Source organism: Molossus molossus, unplaced genomic scaffold (genome assembly GCF_014108415.1).
Source record: "Molossus molossus isolate mMolMol1 unplaced genomic scaffold, mMolMol1.p scaffold_m16_p_15, whole genome shotgun sequence".
Classification (NCBI taxonomy): domain Eukaryota; kingdom Metazoa; phylum Chordata; class Mammalia; order Chiroptera; family Molossidae; genus Molossus; species Molossus molossus.
In genome coordinates, this window is record NW_023425350.1 from 67,485,562 (window position 1) to 67,506,840 (window position 21,279).

Sequence of the window (21,279 nt, forward strand, 5' to 3'; positions counted from 1 at the left end):
AGAAAAAAGAAAAGATGAATGGATAAAGAAGATATGGTACATATATACTATGGAATATTAGCCATAAAAAGAATGAAATCTTGTTATCTGCAACAACATGGATGGAATTAAAGAATATTATGCTATATAAAATAAGTAAGACAGAGAAAGACAAATACCCTATGATCTCACTTACATGTGAAATCTAAAAAACAAACAAACACAACAGAAACAGACTTAAACACAGAGAACGGTGGTTGCCAGATGAAAGGGGTTTCAGGGGCTGGGTGAAAAAGGTGAAGGGAGTAAGAAGTACAAATTGGCCTTGGCCAGTGGTGTTCAGTGGTTAGAGCATCCATCCACACACCGAAGAATAGGTTTGATTCTCACTCAAGTGTGTGAACTTGAGTTGCAGGTTTTATCCCTGGCCCCAGTCCAGGGGCATGCAGGAGACAATCAATTGATGTGTCTATCTCCCAGTGATGTTCCTCTTTTTCTCTCCCTTTTCCCCTTCCTGCCTCCCTTCCACTCTGTCTAAAAATCAGTAAAAAAAATATCCCCAGGTGAGGATTAACAAAACAAAACAAAAAAAGAGTACGAATTCGCAGTTACAAAACAGTCATGGGGTTGGTAAAGTATAGCGTAATGAATATAATCAATAATATTTTACTATGTATGGTGCCAGGTGGGTACTAGACTTACTATAACTTACTAATATTGTGAATTATATAAATGTCTAACCGCTATGCAATATGCCTAAAACTAATATAATTTTGAATGTCAACTGTAATTGAGAAAACAATTAAAATCAAGATAAAATAAAACTATATAAATACGATCTCACAGTTCATACTCACTAGTCAGTGACTAGGTCATACTCACTAGTCAATAAAAAATTAACTATACCTACCAAATTAGTAGAGAGCAAAAATAATCATACTCTTCAATTCTGAAGAAATATTTTGAGAAAGAACAATCAGACTTTATCAGATATAAAAACATACAATACAGCTATGGTTAATACTAATATGGAGTAAGAAATCTGCTGCCCAAAACAAAGGTACAGATATTTTAGAAATAGAGCTTGTATATTAAAAATTCAGTATTTTAAACATATTTTTAAATCAATGGGAAAAGGACGAGCTGGTAAGTAAATGAATTAGGGGCAATTAGCAATCTACTCGGAAAACATCCTTATGCCACTCATACACAAAATTAAGTTCCATGAAGAGAGGCTTCTGGTTAAAACACTGGCTTAAACATTATTTACACCCTCCCAAATCCTCATCTACATGACAGTAAGGAATTCTAACACAGAACAGGTGTTGGAGGATGATCTCTGGTGAAGTTCAGAAATTTAGATACTTCCAGGAATGGAAGCGAAGGTGAGCTGGAAACAGGAATGGGTAAAAAAATCTGTTTAAAACATTTTTTTTTCCTTTATTAATTTTAGAGAGGGAGGAGGTGAGAGGGAGAGAGAAACATCAATGAAAGAACATCATTTGGCTGCCTCCTGCATGCCCCCAACTGGGGATATGGCCTACAAACTGGGAATGTGTCCTGGCCAGGAATCCAACCAGCGACCTCTTGATGCATGGGTCGATGCTCAACCACTGAGTCACACCGTCCAGACAGGAATGGGTAAAACTGTTTAAACACAGATCCTGAAGCGCATTCTTGCAGGATCACATCCACCTGGAAGCAGACTGGGTTTCCATTCTGGAGAAACTGAGTCAAAGGATTCTGGGCCAGGGCACAGGGTGCTGGTGCTAGGGACCACACTAGAACTACAGGACCCAGTGGCCCGCGTCCTGAACAGTAGGACCTCTAGCCTCTTTCCTTGGCTCCCAGTGCTAGCAACCCAGAGTATACTCTCAAATCAAAAGATTCTACTCTCAGGAATCTATGTGCTAGAGAAAATAGATGCCTCTAAGTGGAGTGAACCAGTCAACCAGGCCCCTGAGGACCTAGGACTTCTCAATAAGCCTTTCAGGTCAGTTTTTGGATGAGTAGATAAAAAAATTCATCAGAGGTGTCAAAATGACAAGCTTTCATATGAAAGACAAAGACTAAAACAAAATAAACACATAAAAATGGGAAATAAAAAAAATTAATAAGAGGGCCACAAAAGTTAGGGAAATCCCACAGAAAGGAGGGAAAAGTACAAAGATAGAAAATAGGAGAGGAAAAAATTAAGAATATTAAAGGATCAGTCTGGGACAGCCTACTATCAAGTATGGCTATAGAAAAGAACAGAGAATGTGTATGGGAAAGAAGTATTTTAAAACAAAGAAAATCTCATAGAAGCACAGGACAGAATGTTCAAGTGCTGCATGTGATGGGTGGAAAGTGCAATGGATGGAAAGTACATCATCAGATCACAATACTGGGGAAAGACAACCCAGAACACCGTCAGAGGCACATTCGAAGAACCAGGAATCAGAATGACTCCAACCTTCTTAACAGACAGAGAAACCAACAGACAGGGGAGCAGTGCCCTCAAGGATGAGGCAATCTGGTGACTTACCTCCTGGAACATCATGCTCAGCCAAATTATCGCCTAAGTGTGAGGGTAGAATAAAGATGCTGATGCTTCCATATGTTTTTCTACAAAAAGCTCTTGAAGACAGTGTGCCATGAAAATGGAGATGTTCAGGAGCAACAATGAGAAGGGAACCAGAAAACAAACAGGCCTACACCACAAGAGAGGAGCAAGGGGAGGACAGCTGCCCCAGGCCCGCCTAGAGGACGCGACAGAAGGCTCTGGGAGATATGTGGCCAAAAAAAGTGAAATTGAGAGTGTATCTGATGCATTTGAACACAGTCAATAATGGAACATATCTGAACAGTTTCTTCACAGAGTGGGGACACATTAATTTGTAAGTACTAAGAAAATAGAACAAAAGAAAACAAGAGAATTCTTTTTACAATTTCTTGAAACTATCCAGGGAAAACAAAGTATGCAAAAGGAAATCCAAATAAATAAGAACAACACAATCCAATAGAAACATAAATATATAAATACAGGGTGTGGCAAAAGTAAGTTTAGTTATGAGTATGCAAAACAGTTTATTCTTGTGTTACTTATTAATTATTGTATTATTTTCCATACAACCTTCGTTTGCCTCACATAAATATATTAGTATATACATATGCATTTAACATCAGAATTAACTAAAAATAGGACCTACAAAGGAGCAAATAAAGCACACACACCTCATGACTTTCCTGCAAAGCAGGCAGGTGCTCCTGGGACGTCTTCACTTGATGCAACTTCTTATGGAGTTCATCCATTTTCTCTTTCAATAGTTGTTCTTCAAAAGCATTTGCTTCTTTCCTTTTCATATAATGTCTGTCTTCATTTACTTTAGAAAAGATAAATGGTTTGTATGTAAAGTTCAATTCAAACCATAGGATTGCAATTTTTTTACTAGTCTTTTCCATATGTATTAGATTATCAGAACTGAAATATATATTACCTTTATTTTGTTATTTATTTATTTATTTATTTAAATTAAGGTATAATTGACATGTAACTATTGGTTTCAGGGGTACAATATGATTCTATATTTACATATATTGTAAAATGATCACAAGTGTAGTTAACATCTTCCACCATATATGGTTACAAAAAGTAATTTTCTTTGTGATAAGGACTTTTAAGATCTTTTCTCCTAGCAATTACAAACACGCAAGTTTATAAACTATAGTCACTATACTGTGCATTATATCCCCATGACTTATTTCATAACTGGAAGCTTGTATCTTTTCAACCCTTTACCCATTTAACACCCCACCCTTGACAACCATCACTGTTGTTTTGTATCTATGAGGCTTTTCTTTTCTTTTAATTACACATAGAAATGGTATCAGAGTTTTGTCTTTCTCTGACTTATTTCACTTAGCATAATGCCCTCAAGGTTCATCCATGTTTTTACACATGAAAAGATTACATTCTTTTTCATGGCTAAATAACACTCCAGCGTGTGTGTGTATATACATACATGTATCAGTCACAATTTCTTTATCCATTCATACACTGATGGACCCTTATCTTGGGCATTATAAACAATGCTGCAATAAACATGAAGTACTCATATCTCTTTGAGTTTGTATTTTCATTTTGCATAGTTTTGTATATTGATTCTTCATCTTGAAACTTTATTAAATAAATTCTAACAATTTTTTGATGTTTTTCTATATACATATCATGTCATCTGCAAATAGTGAAGTTTTACTGCTTCTTTATCAATTTGGATGCCTTTAGTTTTTCCTGTTCAATTGCTCTGTCTAGGACTTCCAACATTATGCTGAATAAGAGTGGTGAAAGTGGGCATCCTTGTCTTGTGTTCCTATTTTAGAGGAAAAAATCAACTTTCCACCATTATGTTAGTTAGCTGTGGGTTTTATTTCGTTGAGGTACTTACACTCTATACCCACTTTTGCTGTTAAGTTTTTATCATAAGTGGAAGTTGAATTTTGTCAAATGGTTTTACTAAATCTATTGAGATGATCATATGATTTTTATCCATTTTGTTAAATGATGTGTCATGTTGATTGATCTGTGGATGTTGAACCATCCCTGCATTGCTGGAGTAAATCCCACTTGATCCTGGTGTATGAACCTTTAATTCGGCTTGCTAATATTTTGTTAAAAATTTCTGTATCTATGTTCATCAGAAGTATTGGCCTGTGATTCTTTTCTTGTGGTGCACTTATCTGGTTTTGGTATTAGTGTCATGCTGGCCTCATAGTAAGAGGTTGGAAGTGTTTCCTCCTCTTCTATTTTCTGGAAGAGCTTGAGAAGCTTTGGTATTAATTGTTCTGTGAATGTTTGATAAAATTCACCAGTGACATTTGATAGAATTCACCATTTAATTATCATTTTTACCTGCCATCAGCATGGTTAGTTTTAAGTTCTGGGCATGTAAATTACCAAAAAAAAAATTTTTTTTTTCATGTTGATCAATAGTACTTGGTAATAGCACAGTATGACAATAAACACTTCTAAAACAAACAGGATGTGGAAATCATCTGAAAATGGAATCGTTTTTGTAAGATAATAAACCTTTAGGTACTTTCTAAAACAAAATAAAATTAAGAGCTGTGAAGGGTCAGAATGTCAAGTACATTGTAGCCCTGGCTGTTTTGGCTCAGTGGATGGAGTGTAGGCCCCCAGATCAAAGGGTCAAGGGTTCGATTCCTGGTTAAGGGCATGTACCTGGGTTTCAGGTTCGATCTCTGGCCCCGGTTGGGGTCATGTGGGAGGCTGCCAACTGATGTGTCTCTCTCACATCAATGTTTCTCTCTCTCTCCCCCTTCCATTCTATCTAAAAATCAATGGAAAAATATCCTCGGTGAGGATTTTAAAAAAGTACATTGCAGGTAGTCCCACTTACAATGACTGGTTAACATGACCATGTCAAACAAATCAAATTGTCTAGCTAAGACTTTAGGTTACAGCATGTGAAAGAAAAATAAATCTGTGCATGGCATAAAATAGGTCCTCTGTGAGTGTTAACTGTTCTCTCAGGTGCCGACCAAAGGAGAAATAAGAAACAAAAAAGGCCAACAGAGTGACTGTAATACAAATAGCTGAGATGGTATAAATCCTGAGTGGAACAAAGGCTCCTTTTCCTCTGAGATCCACATTGTTACAGCAAAAAAAGTACAAATGTTGGTGTTAACATTCAGTTTTCCCAGTGAGAAACCTTGGCCCACTCCCCAGCCATAAATGACATGGCACTTTATAAGAGAAGTCCTCCTCAATGTCTTATTTGCAGTAACTGCAGATCTTGGAAAATCTCTCAACTCCAATTCCTAACTTAATCCTTTCACAGTAAAAATAACTGACCCAGTGATTTTGAGTTGCTATATATAGAAGCTCATCCATACAGATATATGTTTACAAGTCTTAAAATACCTATGTCACTAAAAGCCAAAGCAACACTGGTGTGATTATCTATGTGAGTGCTGTTTCATCTCCCAGCCCTTCAACAACAAGGCTGCCACACTAGCACTGAACAAAGATGTCTAGGCTTCTGATAAAATGAGCTGGAGATGTTTTTGCCGATTTTTTCACCACAGTTAACTATCTGTTTAAAAATGTTAGTTACTTAGAAATAAGAATTATTTTAGTGACATAAAATAACTCATATAAGACTGCAGTACCCCACTGCTCATGCTTTCTCCGTTGATTGTATTTCTGGGCTCTCAGCTCTTCAAAGGAAAATTCTGACTCTCCACAAATGAGCTTCTCCTTGCAGTACATAACAACTTGCTGAACGTCAGCCCTGGCTGTCTCAGAGGGATGTGCAGAGCATTCTGATTTAGAAATCATGATCACTCTCTGTTCCCTATAATAGGAAAAAATACATTATTTATAACACTCTACAAAAGCAGCTCTTGATGGACAATAAGGAATAATTTAATATACTTGCATGTTCGACTCTTTGTCACAAGCTGAAGATGTTACTTTAGAAACTTCCGAACCCTAAAAAAGCAAAAAAGAAACATAAGCATTCACTTTATCTGAAAAGAAACCAAATTACTTCACAAAACAATATGAAAATGCTTGAAGGGCCCCTCCATGATCGAATAGATTTATGTTCTCTCAAATTATAATATCTGAAGCTTTAGTTTGCATTATTAATCTTATGATAACTTTTACAACTAAAAAGCCCAACAGAAAGTGATTTAAAATGTTTCTACTTGGTGGTAGAGAGGGCAAGCACTTATTTCCCTTAGTGTAGGAGCTGGCCCACAGAGCCTAAGTATTATGGGATTAACACTGCAAAATGCCACATTAAAAAAAAAAATCATTAAGATTTTCTTCTGGTATCATTCTATGCTTAGGAGTTCCCAATGCTAGCATTTGTCCGCTAAACATTTACTGAACATCTCATACTGTCATGTCCTAAGCTAGGTCCACGGAATGTGACCATAAATAAGACCCATCACTGCTGTCTAAAATTCAGCCCACATAAAGCAGCAAAAAGTCTGGCACGCATGTATAGGATATAAACTGGAATAGTTTGAGTATCTATCAAAATTAGAAATTATTAAAGCTTGCCCATATAAACTAAGAACAGAGCCATTTCCATTGGATTTAGCTTAAAAGAGGTCACAAAAAACTCTGAAAGAGAAGTTATACCAGGAAAGATGCCGGGAAACAAGGCTGAGTGAAGGAAAGATGAGCAATTTTATACCACGATGAGCCAGCCATTAGGGTAGAAGAGATCTTGATAGGCCATAAATCTTGAGGAGGAGTAAAGGCAAGCTCAGGTGGAAAGCCACCTTTCTCCATTGAGATGGCAGGGAAGAGTACAGTTACATTTTTCAGTTGGTGACAGATAATGGACAGAAGTCATCTCATGGCTTCTGCTGTTCTCTCTGAAACTGTATTTTTGCTAGCTCCTGAGAGAGAGGCTAGGGTCACGTCCCAAGCCCCAAATTTGAAGAGCATGAAAAGAAGTTTAATTTCACTATAATTTGGCATTAGAGAAAAATGGAAGACATAAGAGTGACTGAGAAACTGGAAATATAATTGCCTAAAGTAGTAGAGCCCAAGTTGGAGTTATAGACACCAATGTTTAAAGGTGAGTGTTATTTATTTATTTTTTGTCCTCACCCAAGGACATTTTCGCATTTATCTTTTGATAGAGTGGGAGGGAGAAAGGAGGAGAGAGAGAGAGAGAAATATCAATGTGAGAGAGACACATCAACTGGTCACCACCCACATGATCCCAACCAGGGCGGGGACAAACTGCAATGGAGGTATGTACCCTTAGTGGGAACCGAACCTGGGACTCTCTGGTCTGCAGGCTGACACTCTAACTGCTGAGCCAAACCAGCCAGGGCTGTTTTTTTAAAACTTTTTATTCATTTGTTTGAGAGAAACAGCGATGTTAGAGAGAGACAGCTACCAGTTGCCTCTTGTATAGCAGGGCTAAGGAGTCTCCAGGTAGGTGTAGGGGTTCCTGGGCCTGAGAAGGACAGCAGAACAAAGGAAAGAAGCTGCTGGGGAGCTTCTCAGCGTATGGACACAGGAGGTTGTAGGGTGGGGGTGTCTAGGTCAGATAAATGTAGGACAGTGTGGTCAGTCAGTAAGTTAGTTAAATTTAATACTGGAGTCCTGGCCAGGTAGCTCAGTTGGTTAGAGCATCATACCGATACACCAAGGTTTTGGGTTTGATCTCCAGTTAGAGCACATACGAGTATCAATCAATGAATGCATAAATAAGTGGAACAACAAACTGATGTTTCTCTCTCTTTCTCCCTCTTCCTCTTTCTAAAAAGCAATTAAAACAAAAACATTTTAAATTTATTACTGGAGGTAAGCAATGGTAGATGACAGAGAGTCACCACAGGTGCAGGTAGATGACATAGAGGTTAGAGTCACCGGATGTGGAAAGCAGCAGATGACTGTTCAATACCATTCCATTTACACAAATGTTATTACCTGATTCTTAGAAACACAGATTGGATTTGATTTTGATGTCACCAGTTGGTTTAAAATCTGAGCATTATGCAGAGGTTCTGAGGTTCTAGCTATGGAGCGGGGGAAAGAATGAAATAAAGAAAGCGAAAAAAACCCATATTAAAAATCATTACAAACACATTCTCCTGATCTTTCAATAAAGAGCATTACAAAATAAGTCAGCTCATTCAACACTGTCTCACAATGTGGAACTAAAACACTTTTTAGATAAGAAAAATACAGTAGAGACAATTTTCTGACTAATTCAAAATGCCCAAAGAAATACCCAAAAGAAATGCAAACTCTAATTAGTTCTTTAAAAAAAATAGGATAGTCCTTGGCTGGCATTGCTCAGTGGTTAGAGCGTCAGCCTGAGCACTGGAGGGTCATAGGTTACATTCTCAAACAAGGGCACATAACTGGGTTGCAGGTTCGATCCCCAGCACCTGCCAGGGCTCATGTGAGAGGCAACCAATTGATGTGTCTCTCTCATATCAGTGTTTCTCTCTCTCTCTCTCTCTCTCTCTCTCTCTCCACCCCCTTCCCCACCTCCACCTCTCCACTCTCTCTAAAACTCAATGGAAAAAATACCCTCAGATGAGGATTAACAGAACAAAAAACAACAGGACAATACAGTCCACACTTATTGCTTTATTTCTAAGGAAGTAAATTGACTACATTTCTTTTAAAGTTGCATTGAACACATTTGATTCAATTCAAAACAGATAGACTCTAGAGTAAGTACTGATTTCAATTTGGGTCAATTTTGATATTTTTGTTTTTAAATCCTAAGAACACAAAAAAAATTACGAAGTTTATTTTGTGGGTTTGCTCTTTTAAAATGCTCAGATTGAGCCTCTGATCTCCAGGACTATTACCTTCCTCATTACCTAAGACAATATGATCAATAAAACAATAAATTTGTTTAACAAGGAAAAAAAGCAGTACAAAACAGAGACCAAATTAGCAACAATTTAGACATTTTAGAAAGCATTATTTTACCTTGAGCTGGCAAATGGGCTTTGGTGACACGTGTCTGAAATAACCTAAACGACAGTAGAAAGATACCAATAATCAATACAGATTATAAACTTCAGTTCAATATATATTTGCAAAAACTAAACATGATATATAGCTTATTCTAAGCGAGTAAAGACTGAGGTCAAGAGAGAATGTAAAGTTGAATTTGGGGGCTGCTTTGAAATAAAAAAAAAAACATGGGGTTATCTTCATACTTAATATAGTCATATTAGAAAATTCACTTGTTTACCTAGTTTCTATTAGTATTTCTCAAACCCATATTGCAAATTCACCCTTCTTCTCTGTGTACCAAGTATGCCAATATTCCAGCAGGGGGTGTTTAAAACCTCTACTCAAACATTCTATACACCTGGAACATAATATATGTTTGGAAGAGACTACTACCTATAAAGGCAGTTATAGAATTGTTCATGCCACGAGAACGTAAATGTCATTTCGCAGAGCCTTTGCACATCAACTCAATCTATCAAGTCACATGAAATGTCCACACCTGACATTTTTTTTTATCCTCACCCGAGGACATTTTTTCATTTTTTGTTCAGAGAGAGTGGGAGGGAGAGAAAGGAAGAGAGAGAGAAACATCGACGTGAAAGGGACACATCGAGTGGTTGCCACCCACACGACCCAACCAGGGCTGGAGACAAACGGCAACCAAGGCACATGCCCCTAGCGGGAACTAAACCCGGGTCTATCTGGACCACAGGCCGACGCTCTAACCACTGAGCCAAACCAGCCAGGGTCACACCTGACATTTTTGAATGATGTGGGCAGTACACAGCATGAAGAGACTAAGAGACATACAGCCAAAGGCAACCAGATACCAAATCTGACTGCATTCTTAATTCAAACAAACCAATGGTTAAAAAAAAAAATTACGTAGTGAGGAATGACTGAAAATTAGATAACAATGAATTACTGATAATTTTGTTAGTGAAAATGGTGTAAGGTTCCATAAGAAATCACCTTTTACAGATATTTGAGGAAGTGTTTGGGATAAAATATTTTGCTGTCTTAGATTTGCTTTAAATTCTGCATAGAAAAAACAAGTTCAACTGTCAAAATTACCATTAAAAAGGAGCATGAAGGACCCAGGCTGGGTCGCTCAGTTGGTTAGAGCGTCATCTCCACATGCCAAGATTGAGGGTTTGATCTCCAGTCAGGGCACTTACAAGAATCAACCAAGGCATGCATAAATGGGTGGAACAAAAAAATTGATGTTTCTCTCTCTCTCTCTCTCTCCCCCTCTTCCTCTAAAAAATAATAAAAATTTTTTTAAAAAGAGCATGAGTGTAGCAAAGTTGATAAAATGCTAGAAGGGTGCAATGAGAGAAGTTCTCTCTACGCTGTTAAAGATATTGGAAGTATTATTTCTAGGCAGTTTCTTTCCTTTCCACTCTTGTGTATTATCCACATTTTCCACAACAAGGAGATGACAATAACATTGCCTTCAGAGCAAACATTACACTGCAAAGCAGGAAACACTACGCAGAGCTTCCTCTTCAAACTACCTGTACTGTTGCTGCAGCAGTTCTCTAGGTTCTGCCTGGTTCTGAATTCCTCTCCGAAACACAGCGCTGGCATGCTGCAGCTCTCCTTGGCCCTCCAGATGCCCAGCCCAGGCTACATACAGAGGAGAGGACCGCTTCCCAATCTCATGGTTGTACAGAAACTCAAAAAACTGATGACGGTCACTGTTGCACTCAGCCTACAGAAATCCAAAGCAAAGAGACATGAGAACAAAGGAACCAGACCAACCAGGGGCTTCAGGCTGTACTGCAGAGGGGAAAGCCCTTGTTCTGATAACAAACCTAAAAGTGACACTTATTCCTTTCCTTGACAGTCAGTGTCCCCCATAATTACCCACATTACTTCCCAACAGCAAATTCTATCACAGCCCACTACATGTAGTATTACTTTGTTTAATCAGACCTTGTTCAAGTTCTATGGGGGGACTCTATCCTAGTATTTTGTAATTTAGTGAACCAATCCATGTTTATTCTAGCCATCCCATTTATGATTTCATTACTAGAAATCATGTCCTCAAACCTTTATTTTAAGATTGAAGAGACACAACTTTTTAGACCCTAAGCTGACGCAGCCTTATTCTTCTAGTACTAAATTTAGTTTCTGAGAGCTCCTATTTTCTTAATTATTTGCAATGAATTTAATTTATTCTCAAGAACCCTTCCCCAAACACACTTCCAACAAACCTTCTTTTAATTGAATGGTTTCTACCTTGTTTTTTAACATTTATAGATCTGATACACAGAGAAAGAGGGTTTTAAAATTAAATCACCGACTCCACAATACAGAAGCCAAAAAGTTTGAAATTACACATCTCTGACCATAAAACTTTTAAAATTTATGACTGAAAACATGAGAAATTAAAAGACAGTCTAAAATGATCTTAAAATATGAAGAAAAAAAGCAAAAGAACATGAGTATAGATTTGGTTATACCTGAAAGTATACTTACAAATTTTAAACAATAATTGATGAATCTTGGATCATTGTGGTATCTTTTCTTATCTAAGAATTCCTTCATTAAACGTTCTAATAGAATTGTCAAATATTCTTTATTCTGAGGAAAATTCTCTTCTATCCACTGCATATAACTAGAAAATATGGATAATATTAATTTTCAAGGCAACATATAGCTTGTTTAAAGGAAAGAAATAAACTAAATGCTAACCTTTCCCATTCATTAAGTGGGTCATTGCCTATGTAGCTCTGCATGTGGGCTTCAAACATTCTAGAAAAGAAAAAGATATGCACATGGGATATTAGAAATACTTTCTAAAAATATGTTATTCTACATTTATTTATACACCTTGAAATGAAAATCTTGTATATCAATTCAAATGCTATATAAAAATTAAAAGAACATTCACTCAGAGTGGTTAGAAGCAGCATTTTTCCAGAAGAAAGAAAGAACCAAGGCCCGAGCTTAGGCCTAAAAGACACACCTAGAAGAAAGTTCCTAGCTCTATCCCCAAGAGTCTTCTCCCCAATGTCACCATCACCACGAGGAAGTGCCCACAAGTGCTGCTTTCCTCCTAATGGTGGGACCCAGGTGTTGCACTGACTCAGTCCCCTTCCTTCCCTTGCTGCTCAGGAGAGTGGTTGAGACCAAGTAGATGGAGATTTAAAGTGGGCTTGGGCTTGTCGCATCACTAGATGAGTAAATAAAAAAGTTGTGGTACATCTACACAATCAAATATTACTGGGCCTTAAAAAAAATAAAATCTTACCATTTGTGACAGCATGGATGGACCTAGAGGGTATTATGCTAAGTGAAATAAGTCAGACAGAGAAAGACAAATACCAAATGATTTCACTTATATGTAGAATCTAAAGAGCAAAATAAATGAACAAAATAGAAACAGATTCATAAATACAGAGAACAGACTGATGGATGCCAGAGCAGAGGGGATTGGGGGACTAAGTGAAAAATGGGAAGGTATTAAGAAGTACTAATTGGCCCAGCTGGGTGGCTCAGTTGGGTGAGCGACGTCCTGTACACTAGAAGGTAGTGGGTTCGACTCCTAGTCAGGGCACATACCTTGGCTGTGGGTTCAATCCCCGGTCAGAGTGTGTAAGGAAGGCAACCCATTGATGTTTCTCTCTCTCCCCTTTCCTTTTTCTATTAAAAAAAAAAAAAAAAAATCAGTGAAAAATATCCTTGGGAGAGGATTAAAAACAGAAAAAGTACTAATTTGTAGTTACAAAATAGTCCCAGGCATGTCAAGTACAGCATAGGGAATATAGTCAATAATATTGGTAACTATGTACAATGCCAGGTAGGTACTTGAAATATCAGGGGGGGAAGGGAGAACCACTTTGTAAAGTATATGATTGTCTAACCACTATGCTGTACACCTGAAACTAATACAATAAAATATTAAATATAAACTGTAACTGAAAAAAAATAAGAGGGTTCATGAGCAGGTTTGAGATCCCAGGGTACCCCCTCAATGGGGGTTTCCAGAATGTTTGCTTCCCAGTCTTCAATGGAATACACTGTCCCTTAAGAATACAGGATGACAATGCTCATCAATCAGTGACTAGCTCCCAGAGAACCCTGCTTGCCCCTACTTCCACACACCCAACTACAGCTTCAAAAAAAACAACCAAGGGAGTCCAAGTGGATCAAGCGAGCTGAGTGGTTGTGTGGTCGTGTGCCAGAGACCAGTAGTGCTTGCAGCATGGCTGACCAACTGAGTGAAGCAGACTGCAGAATTCAAAGAAGCTTTTTCACTATTTGACAAGGATGGTGATGGAACTATAACAACAAAAGAATTGAGAACTATAATGAGGTCTCTTGGGCAGAATTCCACAGGACATGATTAATGACGTGGATGCTGATGGTAATGCAGTCGACTTCCCAGAATTTCTGACAACGATGGCAAGAAAAATGAAAGACACAGACAGTGAAGAAGAAATTCGAGAAGCATCTCGTGTGTTAATAAGGATGGCAAAAGTTATTAGTGGAGCAGAGCTTCTCCATGTGATGACAACCTAGGAGAAAAGTTAACAGATGAAGAGGTTGATGAAATGATGAGAAACAGATACTGATGGTGATGGTCAAGTAAACTATGAAGAGTTTGTACAAATTATGACAGCAAAGTAAAGATATTGTACAGAATGTTAAATTTCTTGTGTAAAATTATTTGCCTTTGTTCACTCTCTGTAAAAGGTTCCCCTTACTGTAAAAAAAACCAAACAACCCACAAAACACACGTGTAGTTAACGACTTCATTCCTACATATTTTCTTCCCTTATTTTACTGTCATTGTCTTGAAACCTTATTTTAGAAAACTGATCAAGTAACATGTTGCATGTGGCTAACTCTGGATATATCTAAGCCTTTCTGCACATCTAAACTTATATGGACTTGGTCAAATGGAACACCTGGGTTTGCCTTTGTAAGTAGTTTTCTTTAGGAACTGTCAGTATATTGTTGTTGAAGTGTGGAGTTGTAACTCTGCGTAGACTATGGACAGTCAACAATATATACGTAAAAGCAGCACTACTGCAAAATGGGTGTATTATCCAGGTACTCTACACTATTTTTTTGGACTGCTAATCCTGTACCAGAAACATTTTGTTTTATTGTTACTTGCTTTTTTCCCCTTAAATGTGTTTTTATTGACATTTTAGAGAGAGAGAGAAACATCAATCAGCCACCTCCTGCCCACCCCCTACTGGGGATCGAGCCTACAACCTGAGCATGTGCCCCAACCAGGAACCAAACTGGTACCTCTCAGTCCATGGGACAACACTCAATCCACTGAGCCACACCGACCAGCTGTTACTTGCTTTTTAAACTTTGTTTAGCCACTTAAAGAAAATCTGCTTATGGCACAATCTGCCTCAAATCTATTCCGAGTTGTATATTTGCTTTCCAATAAAAAAATTTTATTCCCAACCCCCTCCCCCCCAAAAAAACCAACCAAGCAAAGCAACTCCTCCACAGGTGCTTACCTGCTAGTGGGGTAAACAAACACACACACAAAAAGAAACATGTAAGATAATGTCAGGTAACAATAAACACTTGGGAAAAAACAAAAACCCAGAAGGGGTAAGAGAGTGACAAGACTTCCTATTTTTCAAGAGTGGTCAGGGAAGGCCTGCCTCTCTGAGGGGTGGCATTTGATCACTGCCAGGAAGTCATGCAGATGTTTAGGTGTGCAGAGCTAAAAGGGTGAGGGTAACAAGATCTAATTTGCACTTTATTTTTATTTATTTTTTTTTTAATCCTCATCCGAGGACATTTTTCCATTTTTTGTACAGACAGAGTGGGAGGGAGAGAGAGGAAGAGAGAGAGAGGGAAACATCGATGTGAAAGGGACACATCGAGTGGCCGCCACCCGCACGACCAACCAGGGCCGGGGACAAACTGCAACCGAGGTACATGCCCTTAGCGGGAACCGAACCCGGGTCTCTCTGGACCGCAGGCGGACGCTCTAACCGCTGAGCCAAACCGGCCAGGGCTAATTTGCACTTTAAAATGTCCATGCAATCTCTCCAGGTGGAATGGGGGTGGAAATTGAGAATGGAAGTGGGAAACCAGTTAGGAAGGCACTTCAGAGTCCCTTTTGGAACAGGGTAGGACAATGGAAATGTGGAATTTGGGGTGTTTTTGGAGAAGAAATAATGAAACTTGCTGATGGGACTGCATACTGGGTGTTAGGGAGAGCCAAGCTAAGGAAAATTTCAAGGTTGTCTATCAGAGAAATTACATGGTTTTTGGTAAAAAATGACTTAAAAGCAATAGTTCTAGCTATCTACCATCTCACAAATGAAATCAATGTTTCTTAGGATTCAAAAGTCCAGAAGCTACAAAAGAAGGAATAAAGTCAACTATACATAAATAAAAAGCTACATTTCTGTTAAAAATTTTAATTTCCATGCTAAAAGTCTTTATAAAGATTTTTTTTATTAGGCCATTGCTACTAGCAAAAAAGACTGGTTTAGGGACATGGAGTCTAAACTGTCAACAGCATGGGGAGGCAGGAAAGACAACATGCCCTTCCTCCCTGAGAGTTCTGCAAGTGTTTTATACACCAGGTAGGAGGGAGAAAGATGTAAGCCCTTCTGAAAGGATTCCACAAAGGGGCTGGGAGGAATGCAAATTAGCTAGTTCTGGGATGGGAACAGCAGAGTCTGTAAAGCTCCTGTGTAAACCAGAGGCTGAGGCTCCTAGGGTTCCATGGCCCCTGGCTAGTTTCTCTTTTTAGATAACCTCATAAATAGCTAATTAATAATTAGCGAAATCATAAAATAGTGCATTAGTAATTCCCACATACACTAAGGAGTGTGAACCGTCTATATCCTTGGTTTCGCATGTAGCTATAAACTGATTAACCTGTTTTTGTCTTTTCCTTCCACCCTTTGGCCTGATGTACTTGAATTCAGGATATTTCAGAATTTTCTCCTTGTCATGTCAAATAAACAAACCATTAAAACACCAAGCATAGTCAAAAGAGAAATGATAAACTGGGATAACAATACGGAACTTGTAGGAATTGGAAAAAAAAAATCAGCCCAATATGAAAAATGAACAAAAGGCATTACTCAACCTGTCTCATGAGGGAAATTCACCTCACTGAGGTAGTTTCTCACCCACCAGGCTAGCAAAGGTGTGACAACAGTGTTTACTGAAGCAATGGAAACAGGTAGTCTCAAATCTTGCTTACAAGTGGGAGTGCTCGTAATCCTGTCCAGGTAATTGGTAATATCTACCAAATTTACAGATGGATTTATCCTTTTTTTTTTAATCCTCACTGAGGATATTTCTCCATTTATCTTCAGACAGAATAGGAGGGAGGGAGGATGAGGGAGAGAGAGAGGGAAACATTGATGTGAGAGAGACATTGATTGGTTGCCTCCCATACCACCCTAACCAGTGGGAACCAATCCGCAACCGAGGTAGCCAAAGCGGCCAGGGCAGATGGATTTACTTTTTGATTTAGCAAACCCACTTCTGGAAATCTAGTACCTGTAGCTTCTAGTATCTGTACATCTATGTATGCGCACAATGCCCTGTGCACTAGATTTTTCACTGCAGCACAATTTGTAATAGCAAGAGGCTGTCAACAACCAAGTATCCACCAATGGGGGACTTTTTAGATCAATTACGGTACATGAAATATTATTCAGTTGCAAACAGGAATGATAAAGAGCTCTATGTACTGCTAGAGAAAACTCCAAGGATAGTGTTAGGTAAAAAAGCAGAATATACTCTGCTACATCCGATATGAAATAAAGATAGGAACTGTACACACACAAACATATATAGATGTATTAATAGCAACATATTATTAAAATATAAATATTTACATTTGCACAAAGAAACACTTGAAATATAAATGAGAAAATGGTTACATGAGATGATGGGAGAGTAGACAGGTACAGACCTCACTGAATACTTTCCTAAATCTTTTTTGCAACTATATAAATATATGTTATTTTTTAAAATTAAAAACTGTTTCTAAATTTTGAATCTCCCTCTCATGCCTCATAGCAAATAAATCCCTACAATGTCAGGTCCAAGGTACACCTTTCACCGTGTGATACTGAAAGGGGCAGGAAAGAAAAAGTGAATAAAGAACTGATCACAGTAGGGTACTAGCCATAATGATAAGAAATGTTCACCATCCTTGCTGTTAATTGTGATGCTCTGCTCCGACTAAAGAAAGCCCATTCTGACCGCCGGGAGTAGGACACTTGGGAGCTTACCTTAGGAATGCTGTCCATTCCCCTAATCTGAGAGTAAGGGACAACTGCCTGGCATCACGGGAAGACTGACGACCTGGTTATCAGAGCACTGCACCCCCAGAGGCATGCACCTTCCGCCACCTTTTGCCACCCCACCCCACATTTCTCCCCCTTGCCCGAAATCTTTGCACTCCCCCAGCCTCGCCTATAGCCACTTTACCCATTTGTTTTCCTTTTTTGCCCATCTGCCTTTTCTCACATCGTCTTTGTTTTCTACCATTCAAAGTGGCTGGGGGGCGGGGCGCTGAGCGGATTCTACAGGCCGGCCTGGCCGCCCTCCCATACTGAGGGCATTACTGCAATAACCGCTCACACCGACTCAACCTTGTCTCTGCTTAACTGGCTCAAACAGGGACAGGCACCTGGGACCGGCTGGTCGTCTGGTTTCAGCACCAGCCCCCTTTCCCTAGAAACACAGCCAGTGCACTCTGCACTAAACTGTCCCGTTCACTCGAGCAAATTCGTCTTCAGAGAGTCAAGATGAGGTCAGAAATACCTAGTTTCTCTAAAGTGCCTGTGTGTGTGTTGGGGGCGGGGGTCTTCTGAAAGGGAATCCTCGGCTGCCTAGATTGGAGGCTGCAGAAAAGGAAATTTTTGTTCCGACGGTACTCAACGACCTGTCTTCTGACCCCAGTAAGTAAGATCCCCTTGGTGCTGACGAAACGCACCGGCTTACTTCCTGTCACAGGGTTAACTTTTCAGTGTCTGAAACCGTCCGTCCGAGAGCAAAGGCTGGGACTTTTAAAAACTGAGGGCAGTCTGACATCAGTGAAAACACACGTAGCTTCTTGTTCTTAAAGTACAAGTCCCTCCGACTTTTAAAAGTTGGCTGTGGGGTGATGGGTGAGAACAATTTTAAGTTCTCCCACCGCTGTGTAGAGTTTTTTTTTTGTTTTTTGTTTTTTTTTAAGTAAGTGGCCTTGAAAGATTCTCAGGAAACCGACACGCAGGTTGAGCTTTTGGTTGGGCTAGGTTCGGTTTGGTTCCCACCCGGTCCAAGCCCAGCACGGGCTCCTCACGACTTCCGAGTGGCCCGCAGCCCGGTGGGGACAACGGCCGAGGAGAGGGGCGGGAGGGGCAGAGGAAGCAGGACCAGGAGGCTGGGGCCTGCAGACCCCAGGCTGGAACCACAGGTGCCCCAGCGCCCGCCCACCCACCAGACCCTACTCACTGCCAGACATTTTCCGGGTCCTCCATGGCGAGAGGACGCGCCGGCACCCGACCCCCAGCGCCACAAGTGAGGAGCCGCCGCCGATTCGAATCTTCGGCGCAGCCGCAGTCGCTGTGATGAGCGTTAGCCCGGCTCCTTGCCATTGGCCTCGGCTGCAGTCGGCTGCAGTCGGCTGCAGTCGGCTGGCCAACCGCCGGGGCCGTTGCCGGGAGACCAAGTCCCGCCTTACCGTGACGAACGTTTGCCAGCGCCTGGTCATTCGTCTCGGCTGCAGTCGAGTTGGCCAATCGCCGGGGCCGTTGCCGGGAGGTTAAGTCCCGCCCCCCAGCTGACCGCAGCTCCTCCCACTTTCCTTGGCCCTAGTTGAACCCCAACCTCGCGGCTGGATAATGGGGTTGGTTTTGGGGTGCGGCGCGCCCATTGTCCTCTAGGTTGGCTCAGGCGTCGGAGTGGACCTTTTTCTTAGCCGTCCAACTTGCATCTGGCTTCCCACGGGTCATCCCAGGGAAGGCACTGTGGGAGATAATACCTGACCTTAGACACACACCGCACACGAAAAAATGGTGCCTTGGCCCCTAATCCCGAAAGTGGTGCCTCTTCGACCCCTTCGCTCCATGTTTGAACCAGAATCACTATGCCTGGTTTATGGAAATAAGAAAAGTAATATGTGTACAATATGTGTATGAGTACAGCCCCTGGCGTTGTTGGAGACCGCGGAACCCCAGAAAATAGGAGATGGGCAGGTGGGTGAACCCAGCATCCGGCAAGAGCCTGCACCTCACTTCCCGCAGCGTTCTGTGCTGCGTCTTCCGCTGTAAGAAAAGAAACGAGATGCTAATGCCGGGGCATTTTAGTCCTACCGCAGCATATAATGCAATGGCAAAGAGCTAGGGCGGTTCATCAACGACCCAGAAAAAAAACCCTCGTGGGTTGTTGGCTTGGTGACTACAGCGCGAGGGCAGGTGGGTGGGCACTTGGGGGTTGGTTATATATGGCATAGGTGCCACTGGAGACTTCTGGGCGTGATTGAACGGATCTGATTGAACTGATCTACGAGGCTGTGTAGGTGTCCTGGAATGCCAGATTTCAACATCTTTTGTGGAACTAGGAACTCTGGAGATCAATTTCTCAGGAAGTACACAATAAAGTAAATAAATAAATAAATAAATAAAGAGACCTCTTTGTAAAGGAGGCCAGATGTCTAAGAAGTATGTAGTCTGCTGACCCTTCCTACCTAAGAGTGAGTAGGAAGGGCCAGCTTAGCCCTCTCTGCGCTTGGTCTTTCATAATTTCCCCTTCTCCCTCTCAAGGTTGTTTCAAGAGCCACTTGACAATGCAAGTAAAATATAAAGGGCTGTTCATGTGATCATTTCTTCTAGAGACGCTGTGTGGATGTTTTGCTCTTTTAGGGCTCTTAAATTAAATACCTAGTAATAATAATAGTAATTAGCAGCTTCTAGAAATGCTGATGGTCTCAGAACCCACAATTTCTTCCAGTGTGTTGATCAATATCTGATTTTGGGTTTATTTCTCAGAGGATACTCACTCTTTAGATAAGTTAACGTATTTTTCGTCCCACCAACTCAGGGTTTCAATTTGTGCTTGATAATGGCTCAGTCATCAATTAGGAAATGTTGATTGAACATCCATTAAGTACTAGGTGCCATAGGATGTATATCTAATTACAACCTTGTCTAACTCAAGCAGATCCTTAGGAAACTAGTAGTTTTCTCTGGGAGCTGAAGATACAGTCATAGAAAAAAAATTTAAGGTGTTATATATGTGTATTAAGTGTTAAATGAGTATTCAGACAGCCTGCTAGGGGAGTCCAAAGGAGGGAGGGAAAATGGGGCCTGCTGGTCAGATAAAGCTTCCTGAGGAAGAGGGGGTGTTGAATTGGGCCCTGATGTGGGGAAACATGTGGGTGGGGAAGAGCCTGGGGGAGGTCATTCCTGGTGTATGTCGGGGTTACTAAGGGAGATCACCCTTGCCTCTTGTTAATGAGCAATGGAGGTTCTTTTGAAAGATTGGTTTGATATTTTGATTTCAAATCTTAAAGGTTAGATTAGGAGTTTGTACTTGATCATGATCACAACTGGGTGTTTTGGGAGCAAACAGTGTTGTGGTCATAGGACTTCATGGTAGTTACACTCAGCTCTGCCTTGTTTTCTAGAAGCCACAAAATGCCCTGGCTGGGTAGCTCAGTGTCACCCCTAGATGCCCAGGCTGAGGTTTTGATCCTGAGTCAGGGCACATACAAGAATCAACCAATGAATACATAAATAAGTGGAACGACAAATAGATGTTTTTCTTTCTCTTTTCCACTCACT

General features: G+C 40.2%; 1 protein-coding gene and 1 pseudogene across 5 annotated transcripts in view; one reads left to right on the top strand and one right to left on the bottom strand.

Moving 5' to 3' along the window:
- BUB1 (BUB1 mitotic checkpoint serine/threonine kinase) overlaps window positions 1–18,990 on the bottom strand; it is a 51,084-nt gene extending 32,094 nt beyond the window's left edge. For 2 of the 5 annotated variants that reach the window (XM_036262342.1, XM_036262345.1), the window contains exons 1-9: window positions 18,950–18,990; window positions 12,191–12,250; window positions 11,975–12,113; window positions 11,008–11,204; window positions 9,461–9,504; window positions 8,441–8,529; window positions 6,420–6,472; window positions 6,151–6,335; window positions 3,196–3,344 (exon numbers count right to left, since the gene is read on the bottom strand). In XM_036262342.1, coding sequence (XP_036118235.1) covers window positions 3,196–3,344; window positions 6,151–6,335; window positions 6,420–6,472; window positions 8,441–8,529; window positions 9,461–9,504; window positions 11,008–11,204; window positions 11,975–12,113; window positions 12,191–12,250; window positions 18,950–18,975 — 942 coding nt within the window. In that variant the 5' untranslated portion in view covers window positions 18,976–18,990. Of the gene's footprint in view, window positions 1–3,195; window positions 3,345–6,150; window positions 6,336–6,419; window positions 6,473–8,440; window positions 8,530–9,460; window positions 9,505–11,007; window positions 11,205–11,974; window positions 12,114–12,190; window positions 12,251–13,060; window positions 13,098–18,949 lie in introns of those variants that run through there. The other 3 variants (XM_036262343.1, XM_036262346.1, XM_036262344.1) reach the window with 3 other exon arrangements.
- On the top strand, window positions 6,420–14,128 carry LOC118630506 (annotated as a pseudogene).
- Window positions 18,991–21,279: the final 2,289 nt, after the last annotated feature.